This window comes from Otolemur garnettii, unplaced genomic scaffold (genome assembly GCF_000181295.1).
Source record: "Otolemur garnettii isolate 467f Iridium unplaced genomic scaffold, OtoGar3 scaffold00002, whole genome shotgun sequence".
Taxonomy (NCBI): Eukaryota; Metazoa; Chordata; class Mammalia; order Primates; family Galagidae; genus Otolemur; species Otolemur garnettii.
The window spans coordinates 34684847-34702311 of NW_003852397.1; the positions used below are offsets into that span (position 1 = coordinate 34684847).

The following is a 17465-nucleotide window of genomic DNA, read 5'->3' on the forward strand; positions in this document are numbered from 1 at the left end:
GGGGGGGGGGGGGCGGGGAGCAACTGATGTTTCCTAAAGCAGAGAAAAATTAACTTCAAGGTAGATTCTGAGTGAGGATAATACATCATAGAGGCTAAAGGAAGTTTCAGAGAAATGTTGAATGTACTGAAGAAGGAAAGAAACAGAAAACTTCTTAAATGACTTATTTGGGATAAAAAAAAAGTTGTTAAAGCCCTTAGAAAGTCAAATATCCCAAATTAAAATAATCAGGATGAAACAGAGATAAGCACTTAGTAAAATAAATTGTTATAGAGACATTTCTTGGGGGAACTGTAGCCATTAAGGTTAGAATTATCTTTTTGCTCATTATATGACTTATATATTAGCCTTGTCTTTAAAAGTAGGCTTCATGTCTAAAGATTTGGCTCACCTGGCTTAATGATTATGTATGTCCCTTTTCTTACCTATTTTTTGTAAATTTTTCTACACACTGGCTACTGCAATCTAAATGCATATGGAAGAAAGTACTAAAAACTGCTACACATACTTTGCAACAAATATCTATGAATGATATAATAAGAGTTTAATACTTAAGTACTAAAAATGTAAATTATATTGTATACCATTTCATGGTTTCATTTAAATGCATACTAACCACTTGTAAGATTAAAAACTAGAGATCTAGAAGAATTAAATTGCAGGTAGATAATTTAAATTGCTCACTTTTAGCAACACCCAATCAACTGAAAACATGCATTAGGCAGACACAGGATATCTATGCAACAGCACTCCATCCATAATTCTCCCCAACAAAGTTTAAGTGCTAATTTGTCAAGTTTCGTGGTACTTCTTTTTAAAAAGTATGACTTTTTCTCTAAATTCTGAAGAATAATCCACTGCATCAAGTAGAGTAGAAACATACAGAAAAGCTCTGAAAAAGAAGTCAAAGTTTATGCTATTTCAGAAGTTGGAAAAAAGAAACGAAATTCAGGGAAGTTTTGAGCTGAAAGAGTCTTTGGAGATTATCCAGTCCAACTCAGAGATTAACAGGCAAGGAAACTGAAACACAGAGAAATTAATACCTATGCCAATGTATCTGGATAGTTAGCAGAACAGCAGTACTTTCCAACTGCTTCCCTAATAAGTTATAAATGAATCAGAGAAATGGATTTTGGTAAAATTCCACGACTTTATACTTACATGGAAGAACCTAGCTCACAAGGCTGATGAGTAACATACCTGAACAATAACACATTTCCTACAAAAAAATACTTGATTGTCATATTATCAACTGTCAATCCAGAAGATGTTACATTTATATAAATCAGAAATGAGAGAGAAAAGCACAGTGAGTACCATTTCTAGGAATAGTAATAACTGGTTTTAACGATAGATTGTAAGCTTCAGAATAGCTTTCTTGACACCCATTCACTTCCTGGCTTTTTTGCCCCATACAGCTGATGTTGTTCCAGGATAGGGAAAGTCATTTGAATAATCAGTCTAGCTCAGAACATTGACCCACACTACATTCCATAATCATTCAGGTTTTGAAAAATCAACAAAGGCTCTAAAGCTTCATATAAAAGAGAGAGAGAGAAATGGTAGTAACTTCAGAAAAATATAGAGGAAAAATTTAATTTAAATTTAAAAACTTAAATTTAAATTGTACAACTTAATAATTAATTCCAGCCAAAATATATAAAGATGGGAGACAAAGTTTGTTATTAGCAGAAAACTAAGGTCCAAGAGAAATTATTTCTGTACTTGGCCAGAAAAAATAAAAATTGAGATGTAAAACAGATGAGAGTAAAACTCTAAAAATGGAGATGAATAGGCTTGGCGCCTGTGGCTCAAGTGGCTAAGGCGCCAGCCACATACACCTAAGCTGGTGGGTTCAAATTCAGCCCGGGCCCACCAAACAACAATAATGGCTGCAACCAAAAAATAGCCGGGTGTTGTGGTGGGCGCCCGTGGTCCCAGCTACTTGGGAGGCTGAGGCAGGAGACTCACTTGAACCCAGGAGTTGGAGGTTGCTGTGAGCAGTGAAGCCATGGCACTCTACCCAGGGGGACAGCTTGAGTCTCTGTCTCAAAAAAAAAAAAAAAAAGAGATGAATAGCAAAGAAAAAGCCAGTATTCAATAATGAAATTTAGAATAAGATTCTACAATTTTTACTTCATGGAAAAAAGTGATTATTTCAGTTTTAATTCAATTGATCAACATTTAATATATACAAGTTTCTCTCTTAGACGTGAAAAGAAACTTGATTTAAACAAATTTTACATAGTGCAAAATGGTAAGAGCTATCATAAAAGTTTAGTGTATAAGTTGTTTTTTCTGTCTCAAAATAAAACAAAACTAGCAGGCAATATAGCCTTCAGTATTAGTTTTAAGGAACTTTCATTTTAGAAAATTCTAACTTTTTTTTTTTTTTTTTTTTGAGACAGAGTCTAACTTTGTTACCCTAGATAGAGTGCCATGGCATCAGAGCTCACAACAACCTCAGACTCTTGGGCTCAAGCAATCCTCCTGCCTCAGCCCCCCAAGCAGCTGCCACAATGCCCAGGTTTTTTTTGTTTTTTTGAGGTGGTCTCACTCTTGCTCAGGCTGGCTTCTAACTCCTGAGCTCAAGCTATCCAGCCACCTCAGCCTCCCAGAGTGCTAGGGTTACAGGTGTGCTCTGCCTTGAAAATTCAAACATTTATAAAGAAGAAACAATAGTAGACTGAACCCATATCCATCCATCGCCTAACTTCATCAATAAAATAAATTACGTTGTTTTAAGCTTTCGATGCTTTGCAATGCAGCAACAGATAACCACAACAGTTAGTGTTATGTACTTCGATCAGGAAGCAGATAACATAAGTTTATCACTCTTTCTGTGATGCCGGTAAATATTGATGATCATTTCCTAAAACTATTAATTTATTAGAGGTCATAAAATGGCAAAATTATAATTCTTTTTCTTCTATTATTATCTAAAAATACTTCTACAGGGTGATCATAAAATCCATGTGCAATTTTACATTGCACACTATTTTAAACTGTACATGAATTTTATGGCTACCCTGTATAATGAAAAATTATCCTTCATCAACTTTAATTATACTCAAGTATTCACCGTAATTTTAAAAACATCTTGATTTTTATTACATTTGTTTCATGGATACTTCTCATGGACATCTAATTACACTAAGATCTATTAATGATAAAATGTCCACTAATTCTGTCACAAAAGTCGTTTATGACAACTAATCTGTTTGCTTTTGGAATATCATCTCATGTACCTATAGTGTGTGAGAATGAGTCACAAGTGAGGGCAACTCAATACAACTTTGGAGCCCCAACACCTAGGAGCCTGGTAAGAGTTATTTGAAAAGACATTCAACAGAAAGATGTTCTGTCGTAACACAGACAATGCAAGGAAGCTAAGCAAATATCTAGGCTATCTGTAATGAAGAGTTTCTCAGATAACAAAGAGAAAAAGAATATTTCCTAAGCAAGAAAAGGGTTAAGAAAAGAGTGAAATGATAAAGAGCTTTGTCACTGCACTATAGTACATAATTAGGTAATTAGAAGTATTAAAACAGACAAAGCACTGGGCCCAGATGAAATACTAAAGATGCAAGTATTCAATAAGATGCCCCAGGGGAAAAAATAAAGCCCTTGGTGAGGGTTTATAGTCCTGCAGTAGGACAAAGAAGCACAGAAGGACTTGAAGGAATAATAACTGATGTTATGCTCATATTTCAAAAACAGAAAGTCGAAACAAGCACTCATCCAAAATTTGTAAATGAGCTGATGAAAACTCCCTAGAATACGATTAAATACCAAAATAACTATAATAACTTCTGTGGCTTATTGTTTTATTAAAGGAAAACTGAAAAATCAAGCCAAGACACCAAAGAGGAATAATTGGATATAGAATAAAAGACACAATTCTTCTTCTTCCTGTGTTCCCTGTTTTGGTTGATGATTTCACTGTTCTTCGTATTTAAACAAACCTGTTTTCTCCTTTTTCCAGGCATATAGCTGCATTTTCCAGCTTTCTCTTCAGTTAACTGTGCCCATGTGACTCGGTGCTAGCCGACAGAAAGAGAGCGGAAGTTATGGGTGACTACAGAATATACTCCCCTTCTCCCCATCGGCAGGCCCTGGTACACATTTCTCTTTCCAGTTGGAAAGAATAGAAAAGACCACAGGGGAGACCGAGGAAGCTACACGTGAATTCTATTTGTTTCAAAATACATGTGCAGATTTTTTAATTCTCCTATCTCCCTTCTAAGACTATGGCATAAAAAGGACATAGCTTCTACCTGGCTCCCTTTCTTTCTTAGATCACTTTTATCTGGAAAAAGTATCTGCTAGAGGACCCTTAAGCAATACCATGGCCAGGTCCACACGGAGAGGAATCACTGTGGATACTCCAGCCCTAGAAAAGCCTCGAATGTCTACAGTTCAGTGAACTCCTGATTATAATCTCCTGACAAACTCCTAGGAGAGAATTTCACAGCTAAACTGTTCCCAAACTCTTGATCCACAGCAACTGTGAGATAATAAATGATTACTAGCTAAGCTACTAAATTTAAGGTTGATTTTTTATGTAGCAAAAATAATTATAGAGGTTTTCATACCTGAAACTGGGGTGCTATTAAAAATCCCCTAAAACATGTTGGTAGAAGTATCTGTGGGACTCCATAGAAGTCTGAGGGACCTTCTGAGGAGCATCAGTGAAAAACTGAAGGATGTGAAAAAAGCAGAAAACAGTCTATGAGGAGGCTGCCAGTGCAAGCTTAAATAAAAGTGAGGAAAATGTTAAAGAAAAAAAAATGGAGGAAAAAGATTTCCTCCTTTTGCAGTAGCAGGAAGTCTGACAACATAGTAGTCTCTGATTATACGGAAAACAGAAAGTGTACCTAATAAACTGAGTGATCCAGCAAAAGAGACAGCCAGGCAGCCTGTGGAAGGTACTATTTTATTCCTATTACTTACAGGAGAATGAACGAAGAGAAAAAGCAAAAGGAAGAAGCGGAAAATATAAAGGTGCTAGAAATCGCTGGGTTTGAAAATAAAACCTTTTCTGGTTCCAAACCTCACCAGTCAGCAAATAATGCTAACATTAACACTGCTGTTGGGCAAAGATCAAATCCAGGACACAGAAAAACAGGATCTGAAGACGAAACCAAAGGTGTGACTGTAAAACCCTTTGTTAAGATCTCAGAAAGCTCTAAGATGGTATCTTCAGTCAGACAAAAGGACCTTAGAAAGATTTAAAAAGTACGCCTCACAGAGCCTCTAGCCGGGAGATCAGAGATGCTGCTAAACATCCTACATTGTGTGCAACAGCCTTGCAAAACTAAGAATTGGTCCAGAACATCAACATTCCCATGGTTGAAAAATAGTCCATTGGAATATATGAACCCAGACAACAGAAAAAATATCTACTTAATTTAGTCTCTGCCACTTTTTAAATAAGATTTGATACACTGATTCATTTATGCTTCTGTCTCCTGTTTGCTTCACAGAGAACTCTGTACACTGAAGGTATTTAATAAATGTTTCTTAAATGGAAGAAGTGTTAAATCTAGGCAAACAAGATTGACATAAGTAACAAAGCAGTGGAAAGATGTGACATCCTAGGTCCCACTTCCATTTTAGACATTAACAAGTTATATTTGCTTATGCAAGGTATATAATCTTTCTGAGCTTCACCTTTTCACCTTCACAAAACAAAAGAATTTAACCAGATGGCTACTAACTACAAAAATGCTATTATGGTGCCAGGTAGTGGGGAATATAAAGATTCAAAGCATAAGAATATAGAATTCAAGAAAACCTAGGACAAGCCTTGACTTCCCTAGTATATAATTCATCCACATAACAAAAGACATCTGTATCCCCTGAATCTATTAGGGTAGAAAAGAGTAAATTGTACTAAAATCTTAAGAAAAATTAAAATTAAAAAACCTGGGAGAGAAAATACACATTTTACAGATAAAGTTAAAGGAAGACAATTATAATAAAGAGGCATTTTTTTTTTTTTTTGCAGTTTTTGGCCAGGGCTTGGTTTGAACATGCAACCTCTGGCATATGGGGCCGGTGCCCTACTCCTTTGAGTGACAAGTGCTGCCCCAGACATAGAACAATAGCTGCCACACAGTAATTTCTCAAGTAGTATTTGTTGAACGAACAAATACACCTACAAACAACCAAACCAATGAAAAAGAAAAATTAAGTCTATGGAGTCAGGTATTGCAGGTACAAAGATGAAGTAGAAGAAAAGAATTTTGCTGTGTTTAATTTGGTTTTGCAATTAGTAAAGAAAAGAATGATAGATAGCTTTCACAGTCCATAAATGAAAGGTAAATACTGATTTTTAAAAGTCAAAGAAAAGAAAAGTACTGATCTGTTGTGATGACAATGGTTAGTATTCAGCCCAAGAGGATAGCAGAAAAATCTCCCAGAGTCTAACAAGGAAGGTGGAAGTTTAAAATCACCCTACAGTTGAAAAGACTAAGCAGAATGGTTGTGATGACAGGAAACACGGTTGACAGAGGGCAGGTGGGGCTTCAGTTCAGGAGGCAGAATCTGCCACCATCACCTAAGTAGAGATTTTCATCTGAGGTTCTTTTGGTCCTACAATGCCTGAGTATATAATAAGCCCTTTTCCTCACTGCCTCCCATCCTCCAAAAACAAAAACAAACAAACAAAAAAACCCCTCTCTACTCCTACCATAATGGTGAAAAATTTGGAGAAAAATACCTAACTAGGTAGATATACTACATACATACTTTTAAATGTAAGATTGTATCACAAATGAAAATAGACTTTATTTTGCACTTTTCAACAACAAAGAAAAAAGTTAAAAGGAATTCAAAGTACTACCTCTGAAGTACCAACATTACTTCAATTCTAAATCTGCTTGAATGTTCTAAAAAGACTGTGCTACACTACCAAACAGGCTATGCCACTGGGCATTTCAGGATCGGGTATCACTATACCACCCACCAGACTTTACTTTTTAACCTTCTCATAATCATATAAAACTACAACTGTAAATGGTCCAAAAACCCTGGATTATTCAAAACAAAGAAAATCTCAGCAAAAATTCAAATGGTCAGCAGCTTAGGGTAACATACCTGTGCTGTCCTCCGCATATTACTGCTTCCAAATTCCAAAGATCAGGAACATCAGGATGCTAATCAAAGCATTACAACTATATGTTTTATGGGTTTATAGGTTTATTGTTTTATAGCAAATAAACCTGTATTTTCATTCAAATATTGAAAAAAATTCTTAAGTTTTAAAAAATCTCATAAATTAGAATAAATGTATGCTAAGAATTTGCATGCTTAAATGAAACAGAATTGGGAAAAATACACTTTAAAACAGGAGCACTATAGGAAAATACATATTTTTAAATATATATACGCAATATTAATTATTTTGTTTCTACCTTAAGTGCGAAATGAGGAAAGACTATAGGCCATTTAACAGAAGAATTATTTCTCATATTCCTGAAAATCTGTTTTCCCCTCTTTAATATTTAAGAAACACACACACAGGTTGCCGACAACTCTTAGAGAGCGGCTTGTGTTGTAGTTTTCACTTTCTCGGCTGTGAATAAGTGCATATGTGAGGGCTGGTCGTGCATGCACAAGCATGTACTTTGCCTGCATTAAATAAAATCACAACACAACACCCAATATACCCACTCACTCGTGTGTGCCTGCAGTCCACCTCGAGGAGGCTGAAAATATAAATACAAGCTGCTATTTTGGTGTGATCACAAGAAGATGGCAGCTTGTATTTTTTTTTCTCTTTAACATTTTAACACTGGGCAGATTGTCGGCATTAACACACACCAAAATCAATTCTGCTCTGAAATTGCTTGTAAAATCTTCCTTCCCTGAGGAATTTGTTTTTTATTTAAATATAAATGGGCTTGGAAGAAACTGTGTAAAAGATACCAACATTTAGAGCATTTTAACTTTATAAAGTGCGACAATCAATGGACCAAAGTATTAGGAGTATTTCTTCCAAAATGGGAACTAAGAAAGATGGTCTTTAAATTCAAAAAGTCTCGATAAATTAACCCTATAAAATCATTTTTGTATATTGTTAATACAGAAAAAATTTTCAAAAATAATCTAATTTCCATCAGCATAAAACAATGTAACATGATAACTACATTTGACCAAAAACTGGTAAGACTTATACATCACAAAAATTCAAGTAGTTTTCTTAAGGGGAGAGAAAAAAATAAAAGTAAATATTTAGCACAGGCTGTATCTAAATGTTCAACATGAATAAAAGATAAAATGTAGACATTCATATTATATACTATAGAAAAATATAACAACAATGTATTACATATACAGTGCTGTCCAATAGAACTTTCTATAATAACAAAAGTATTCTGGAGTTGTGCTGTCTAAATCAGCAGCCACTAGCAGCTGAACGTGGTTATTGTGAATGAAAACTACATTTTTTAATTATCTTAAATTTAAATAGCCACATGTGCCTCATGTCTACAGCATGTATCTACATAGCACTGTATCTCTACAAAAATATGTAGCATGTATCTGTAACTTTAAAAGGAAAATTTTAGCAGTTATTAATGAATCCATAATATACGAAATAAGATTTAAAAAAACTGAGGAGACAGGTTGCTGAAATAAATTATGAAGCTTGCCCCACAAATAAAATAAAAACAAAAGGAAACATTAAAATGAGAAAGTTTCAAATTTAAGAATCTAACCATATTGCAGAGATTCAAATAGAAAACAGAGTAATTAAATGATGAATGAGCTACCTAAAATGCTAACTATAACTACTAGAAACACAAAAGACCAAAAATTGAAGATAATGATTAGCATATCCAATAGGTAATCAGATAAGCTTTTAAAATATGGTCAAGTTAAAATGATTAAGTTAAGGAAGTTTAATCATTTAATTCAAGAAAGAGGGAGAACACATTTGAAGAAATACTATTTGGCAATAGCTTACAAATATGTTAATCTGCAAATGATGTTATAAATGCTGTATATATATTTTTAGAATAGACCTTGATAGACCAAATAACATACTTCTTTGGCATCTAATATGGAAATGATATTTTATCCTGAACTCATTATTTCCCATCATTTTAAATAATACTGAATTTCATTTAATGTTAGAGCTTCTGAAACATGGCAAAATTTGTTCAGAACAGACAATTGAAGTTCTAAATTAGAAATGCTATAAATTGGAAGTTCCTTGATTTACTTTTTGATTATTAGTTTTTTTCAGTAATAAAAAAGGGAATGGTAACAATCTCATTAGGTTGAGCTAAGGAACAATTAATTGAAATGAATGAAAACCCTTTGAGGCAAAAAAGGTTAGTGGCATAAAAGAATATTAAAATTAGTTGAAGGGGGAGATAATATTTAATACAGTGACATATGCAGATCAAATAATTCAATAGTGATGTAAAAGACACAGTTCATGAAATCAAATTGTCTTGTTTAAACTCAGACTAGAAGGTTGACAACAGTATTCCTTTAAAGTGTGGTTATGTCTCTGAAGACTTAAAAGATGTTAGAGATTATTCCTAAAATTGAACAACACTGATTATCGGTAATAAGATTCGTAATTAATGATAACTTATTAAGCATCAACTTGGCAATGGGTAGTAAAACATAAAAAAGACAAGATTTGTGCCCTTGAGTAGTTTACCATCAGGTTTGAAATATGACAACTGGGCTAACACCACAGCTTTTGCACACATTGCTTCTATTATGGCACCAGTTACCATGTATGGTAATTTTTTTTATTTTCTGCTTTCTCTTTTAGACTTTGAGCTTCTTTTTTTTTGGAGACAGAGTTTTAAGCTCTCACCCCTGGGTAGAGTGCCATGGCATCACAGCTCACAGGAACCTTAGACTCTTGGGTTCAAGTGATTCTCTTGCCTCAGCCTCCAAAGTAGCTGGGCCTACAGGCACCCGCCACAATGCCCGGCTAAGACTTTGAGCTTCTTAAGGATCCATGTCATATTTATCTTGGCACCTCTAGTGCCTGGTGCACCAAAGAGTTTAATGTAAATATACTGAATATATTGACAAATGGACCTAAGTAAATGTAAGACCAAACAAAATTAAATGATATAAGAAAGTTATTACACAAGTTCTAAATAATATAGGACAGACACAAATTATTTCCAGTTGTAAAGACTGGAAAATGCTTCATGAACTCAGGCCATGAAGGATGAATTTTCAGAAATCGACAATTGGAAGCAGTGGAAGGAAGTAGCCTTCTAGTGGAGGAGAACATGGAAAATGGAAAGTATAAAACCTGTTCATGGAATAATGCCAGAAGTATTGACAGAGAACTTCCCTATTAATAAGGCCTGTATAGGGAAGAAGGGTAAGTCCATTCTTGGAGTCATAAAAGGGTTTGAATTAGGCAAACAGCAGGATTACAAATGTGCTTTGAAAAGAGGGGGCTGTAGCTCGTGGAATGGACTGGAAGTGAAAATATACTAGATCCAAAGAGAATAATGAAACAAGCAAGGGACTGTAGGTAGGAGGTAAAAAGGACCTGAAATGCAGTACTAAACATGGAATAGAACGGCTAGATTCGAGAAAACTACCATGTGATGATCCTTTAAATTGTATTTAAGAATTCCAGTCACTTTTCCAGTTTCCATTCTTACATCCAACTTTATTAGACTACATAGCAGCCAAAGTTATCTTTTAGATTTTATACCCTTGCTCAGCATATTGCAATAATGTCTCATTGCATTTAGAATAAAATCAGGACTTCTTACTATGATCTACAAGACTATTTGGCCTTTGCCCTCTTCTCAGATTTCCCCTTCCTTAAATTGCTTGGTCCTAGCCGTACCTGTGAATGTGGTTCCTCTAAATACTGAGCTCATTTTCTTGAGGGACTCTTTACTAGCTGTTTCTGAGGCCTGGGATGTTCTTCCCTATGCTCTCACATGGCTGGCTTTTATACTGTTTTCACATCTCAGCTAAAACGTTACCTTCTCAAAGATGTCCCCTCTGGGCTCGGCGCCTATAGCTCAGTGGTTAGGGCACCGAACACATACACCAGTGATGGCAGGTTCGAACCTGGCCCAGGCCTGCAACAACAACAAAAACAACAAAAATAGCCAGGCATTGTGGCGGGCACTTGTAGTCCCAGCTACTTGCAAGGCTGACGCAAGAGAATTGCTTAAGCCCAGGAGTTAGAAGTTGCTGTGAGTTGTGATACCACAGCACAGCACTCTATCAAGGGTGACATAATGAGATTCTGTCTCCCAAAAAAAAAAAAAAAAAAAAAAGATGTCTCCTCTGGATCAATATTCCTACAGCAGCCCTCCCACTATTCTCCCTCTCGCTTCCTACAGCAGCCCTCCCACTATTCTCCCTCTCGCTTCCTACAGCAGCCCTCCCACTATTCTCCCTCTCGCTATCATATTACCCTGCCTTATATAATTATCCTCTTTATATATACATGCTGTTATTTTATTCTCCCCTGCACCATAATAGAGGACCACATCTCTGTTATTCACCACTCTGTTCTCCCCAATACAAGGGGAAAACCTGAAACACAGTAGACATTCAATAAATACACATTTGGTAAAAACAGAATTTTAATCACAGTGTATAACCTTCTTTGAAACATACTTCTTTTCTTCTGTTATTGTATTATGAATTGCCTTATAGACCGGATTGAAAAATGTAGATTTTAGATCATGTAGTGCCTTATGGAGATGCAAAGTAGTAAGATTACACAAGCTATTCAGCTTTTGTGATTAAATGATTTGGTGGCCTTAAAATAAAACTCACCATCTTACCTAAAAAGATAAGTTCTTTGCCACAGAATTTACAGAGAGATAGCAAAGAGACTTACACTAAATGTGGTCAGAGTGGGAGAGCTTTCCACGAAACAAGATATAGAAACTTCCCAGCCAACACTATGAACTAAGCTAACTAAAATAATTCCATACCTTCTGCCTGTCTCCCCACTATTGCTGGCAGTCATCTATGGTTTTATTGTGTCTGAACCCATGATTCCTCTGAATTATTTTCTTTCTTTCTTTTTTTTTTTTTGAGACAGAGTCTTACTGTTGCCCTCAGTAGAGTGCTGTGGCATCAGAGCTCACAGCAACCTCTAACTCCTGGGCTTCGGCAATTGTCTTGCCTCAGCCCCCTATAGCTGGGACTACAGGCACTCGCCACAACACCTGGCTATTTTTTGTTGCAGTTTAGCCAGGGCGGGGTTTGAACCCACCACCCTGGGTATATGGGGCTGGCACCCTACCCACTGAGCCACATGCGCCACCCTGAATTATTTTAATTTAAAAATAGAAAATTTCTTTCATTAAATACATAATGTAATCTTAATAGCAGCACATGTCAACTGATTATTCAGTGTTTGGGACACAGAAACAGCTACATATCAGAGAGCCAATGGCCTTGACTTTGAATTAAAAGTAAAGCTCGCAGACAAAGCTGCAAAGGACTTGGAGGAAGCTGCTTGAAATACCCAGAACTCTGGAATTACCTGCTAATTCCAGATCCCAATCATTAAATTGAATTTACCAACATTTATGTGATGGTTTAGTTTAAAGTATAAGCCCATCTAACTTACTACTATGACTGTATTTGCATCAATCTATAAACATCATGTGAAGTGTTTATTATTATTTCTATTCTGTAAGATGTTGAAGTAATTTCTCCAGTACTACGGCATATGTTAGGTAGGACTCACCCTAGGATATTCTGACACAAATTCCATGTACTTTCCTATATGACTCAGAAAGTCAAGGTCCTACATAACAAAGTTACGGACATTAACTATATACTAAACAAGAAACTATTCTTCCCATAGTAAATACTAAGTAGATTGAGAGAAGTGATTATTTGCAAATTTGAGTAGCTTCAAAAGGAAGACAAATAAGGAGGATAAGAACAATGGTTGTTATTTTAAAAGTAATTTGGTTAGAACAAGATTCAAATGCATACAGAAAGAGGTAAATTTTTCTAGCAATATCAATATGATGACTATACAATATAACCTTAATCAGATGCATAAAACTTCAAATAATTGTTGGAAATTGATAAAACTAATTAAATATTACTTCAAGATAATCAGTATTATAAATATAATTTACTTTCCAAAGGGGAAAATAGAAATCTGTATTGTAAGAACAGAAAATAATCCTTATTATCATAATTTGTTCATAAAAAGTTTGTTATTAACACAAGTTGAATATTGTATTTAGTTAAGCTCTTCTATGGACTTTGTTGTTTGCTAAAATTATAGAGTGGTAACACCAACTTAAATTACTGAAAGGAAGACGCAAATAATTCTACATACGTTCTTTTAACATCTTGTTCAATCATTGATCGAAGTTCTTTATCTTGGAAGAATTTATTCCAGAGACTCTGAAATAAGGAAAACAACCTATTTAAATGAATCTCACATCTTCGCTTGACTTTTGTAATTTCAATTTAATAATTTAAATGATTAAATTTATCCTTTCCTGAGTTATTTTTTAGTGCAGATAGAAAACCTGAGATTGGGATCATTTTTATTAAAATTTAGCTTAATCTCTCAAATACACCCTTACTCTAACATCACTTTTTCCAGTTTGATATTATTGAATATAGTTAGTACTCTGTATCTGTGAATTCTGAATTTAAGGATTCAACCAACTATAGATCAAAAACATTAGGAACAAATAAAAAATGATGCAACAATAAAAAAACAATACCAACTTAAAAAATACAGTATGATAATTTTACACAGTATTTACATTTTAGTAGGCATATAGATTACACAGAAACAATACACTGCTTTACACAAGGGACATAAACACCTAAAAGTTTTGGTATCCACAGAGGTCCTGGAAAGAATCCCCCATATACTGAGAATGACTGTGTATTTTTAGAACATCTATGATATAAAGAGAAGAATAATTTTCACAGCTATACACTATTATTACTGTACAACAATACAAAAGTGCTTGGATTAGAGCAGGACACATTGGTCAAGTGGCTCCAGCTTGAACCTGACTTAAATTCCCAGTGCACTGAAGATACATAATGTTTTCTACAACACTTGGTTTGATAATCCAGTAAATTTTAGCATGTATTTTAAAATGTAAATTTAGGGAAGGTTTTAAAAATCACTTAATATTTTATACTTCTATACCAAAGACTACAGGATACTTATTATATCAAGAAAAAGAAATGCTAACATTATAATGAAATAGAAAAAAAACTTATTCTTAGGTAAACAGATAAAGATTAGAGAAGCAACAACTAAAGTTATATATTATCTTTAAAGTAGTAATTATTCCTAGTCTTCATTGGAATATGAGAAGTAGGCCTGATCTTTTTCGTGATCTTTTTTTAAACTTCTTCACAGACTCATTCACTACAAATAGTTACTTCTCTCTTCCTGGAAGTTAGTCTTGCCAAGTGAACCCTTCTCTACTTTATCATGAGGCTTTCCTGAGCCACCTCATTCCACATTTCAAACTTGATGAGACGGTTCTATTCTCATCTTTATGCTCTTCTATTTTACTCGTAGATGCTACAGATAATGCTATTCCACAGAAATAGATACTTAATTTCCTACAGTATACTATGTATGTAACATAAAACAATTTCCATCAGGTTTTAGGTAATAGCATATACATAATAAAGAAAATAGTTGGCATGAGATATCGTTTTCATAGTGATTGATAACCAAGCACATAAGCATATTCTTGTGAGCAAAAGAGGTTGAGATATCAATAAAGAGGAACTTTACCCCTTCATCCTGTGAAAGGGGATTATTGATCATCAAATCTTGCTGGCCAACAACCTTCCTTGGATTTGTAATATGCTGGTAAAGAAAAAGAAAACACACACACACATAAGAATTAGAGGCTGCTGAATTTTAAGTATGCATAAGAAAACAATCACAGCAACTAAATTTATTATTTACTTACTATTTCTTTAATGTTGCTATACCATGCTCTTAACTCTTTAATTCTACTTATCCACTGACTTTTATCTTGAGGAAGAACACAAAGAAATAGCTGTGAAGAAACAAAGAGGAAACTTTTATAACAATCAAAAGATATAAAATGTGAAACTATGCCAAACAGAATTATTTGAAAATTGAAAGAAATCACATTCAAGATATTTCATATTTATACAATCATTCAATTCCAATTACTAATAACTTAGAGTTAGAGATATTTAAATACATACAATTAGAAAATTCAAAAAGTGAACAATCAGAAAACCAAAAAACAAGGATATAAAAGCTATAGCACAAATGGAACCAAGCTCCCTACCAGATTTATACTGCAAAGGAAGAAAAATTCATTGAGGTCCAAGTATTACTCACCTTTTACATTTTAATCTTAATGACAGTGGTAGGGGATTATTAAGAAGTACAAGATCTAGTCAGAAACTAAGCTTAAGGTTTTGTCGTAAAATAAATGAGTAAAATATAGCAAAAGACAGTGTAAGGACTAAGGACACAGCCTGAAACACAAAGGAATTCCTTTCACAGAGCAAACTATAATTTACAAATGGCAATCAGCTTATAAAAATAACAAGCAGTCTTAAAAAGACAAATTTGATTTAATTTAGTTTAATACAACATTAAAGTAAATCTAGATTTAGGTTTATTTTTAGAAAAAGAAAGATACTAAAAGTTAAACAACAGTGAATAGTGGTAGGGCACATATATTTGTATATAAATCCTCAAGCTACAGGTCTCTTGCCTTTAATGCCTGCATCTAAAAGAAGAAAAATATAAGTATTAAATCTAAATTATCACATCTAAAAATGTCTAATGCATCATTTGTTCTTTACTATCTTTACTTTCACAAACTCTGTACGCTCCATTTATGCACACAGATAACGAAAAAGCTTTCAGTAGAAGTCAGTATAGAAATGAGTCTAAACATAAACTAATTCATTTTTGGAGAACAAAAAGAAACAGTATTTAAAGCAACTGAAGAGTTAACTATAGATTATTATTACTAGTTTTAGTCACCAATGGCCTTTTCCCTCTGAAGGAAAATAACCCAATTTCCTTCTACTTCTTCCTGCTCTTCAATTTGTGTTTTCAGTAAAAGAAATGTGAAAAAAAATCTTTTACATTTGCTAGTTATAAAGAAAAAAGGGAAGAAGACTAAATGATGGAACTCGAAAGCCTCCCCGATTCCCTTCCCCTGCCCAGCTTCAAAAATTCTGCAAAAGCCTCTGGGGAACGTGAAAGTGTTCTTCTGAATACTACACCAACAAAACATGAAAAGAGACAGTTATCGCACATGATTCCTTTACCGTCACCAGTTATTCTGGATTTATTAGTAAATGTCCTATGAAAGATAAACAAAGATGGGCAAAATAATGGGAGTGAAGTCTTTTGGAAAATGCAGTGATCCCCTTCATGGGTAATCTTCCAGGGCATCAGGTAATGTGTTGATATATTGCAACCACAAACTGTAAATAAATATTTTCTTCTTACCTTCCAGCAAATGCTGCGGAACCTGCTGCTTCTCAGCTGCCCATTAATCCCCTTCTGCCTTATTGTTGCCAAGTAATTGTTGTTTACAAATAGTTCTTCCCATTCTTTCCTACATGAAAGAAACCAAAGCAAGGGAATCCTTTTGTTAAAATTCATCTGCTTGGAGAGGAATGCTACTGGAAATTAATTTTAAATAAGTGTAAGAAATACAACTTTTAAAACATATATATTTAGTTGTGTACTGTTTCTAAACGCATGGCTGTCTTTTTGGATACAGTTCTTCTGTAGATTTAATGAATATGTAGATAGCTATAATTATGCCAGCTATTGAAATTCATTTCTATGGAGGCTATTACATTTCCTTTAAGATGTTGATAGTGCAGTTCAGTGTATAAACAACAAAAGAAAAGAATATTAATATAAATAAATGACTGTTTTTAGCTGTGACAAAAATACACATACACACTTCAAAAATATACAACAAAAAGGTGTAATGTTGATTATATTGGCTTCTCAACAGATATAGTGAAATATCTGTTTAAATGAACCTGTTTTTCTTTAATGCCAAGCTGAGGAGTTAAGTATAATAGAAGACTACTTTCTTTAACTGTTAGTGCTACTTAATATTGAAACCTCTGCAAATTTTTCCTACATGATCAGTTTTAAAATTTTAACAGGTGTAGGAAAATTTGAAAAAACATCAAAAAATTAAAAGGCCTCACTGTAAAAATTGTTAAAGGCAAGCCTGAGTACCTTGCAGTACCTACGGCTGAGTAGATAAACAACTGAAATATGCCTCCCAGGCATGCAGACACCAGGGGCCTAACACCTGTGCCTCATTAATATACAAGTAAATCTGCTCTACTGGGAAACAATTGGAAATTAATTGTCCCAAACCATTTACTGAGTTTGAATAAAGGAATTAGACCTATATTCCCTGCATCTTGCACCAAACTAAACATTAAGAATCATTTAAGTT

General features: G+C 34.3%; 1 protein-coding gene across 4 annotated transcripts in view; it reads right to left on the reverse strand.

Annotated features, from left to right (window-relative positions):
- The window catches only part of TBC1D5 (TBC1 domain family member 5), a 551029-nt gene that overhangs the window by 223066 nt on the left and 310498 nt on the right, over positions 1–17465 (reverse strand). For all 4 annotated transcript variants that reach the window (XM_023513703.1, XM_023513693.1, XM_023513698.1 and 1 more), the window contains 4 exons: positions 16487–16595; positions 14952–15041; positions 14771–14845; positions 13331–13398 (listed from right to left, as the gene is read on the reverse strand). In XM_023513703.1, the coding sequence (XP_023369471.1) occupies positions 13331–13398; positions 14771–14845; positions 14952–15041; positions 16487–16595 (342 nt within the window). The remainder of the gene's footprint in view (positions 1–13330; positions 13399–14770; positions 14846–14951; positions 15042–16486; positions 16596–17465) is intronic.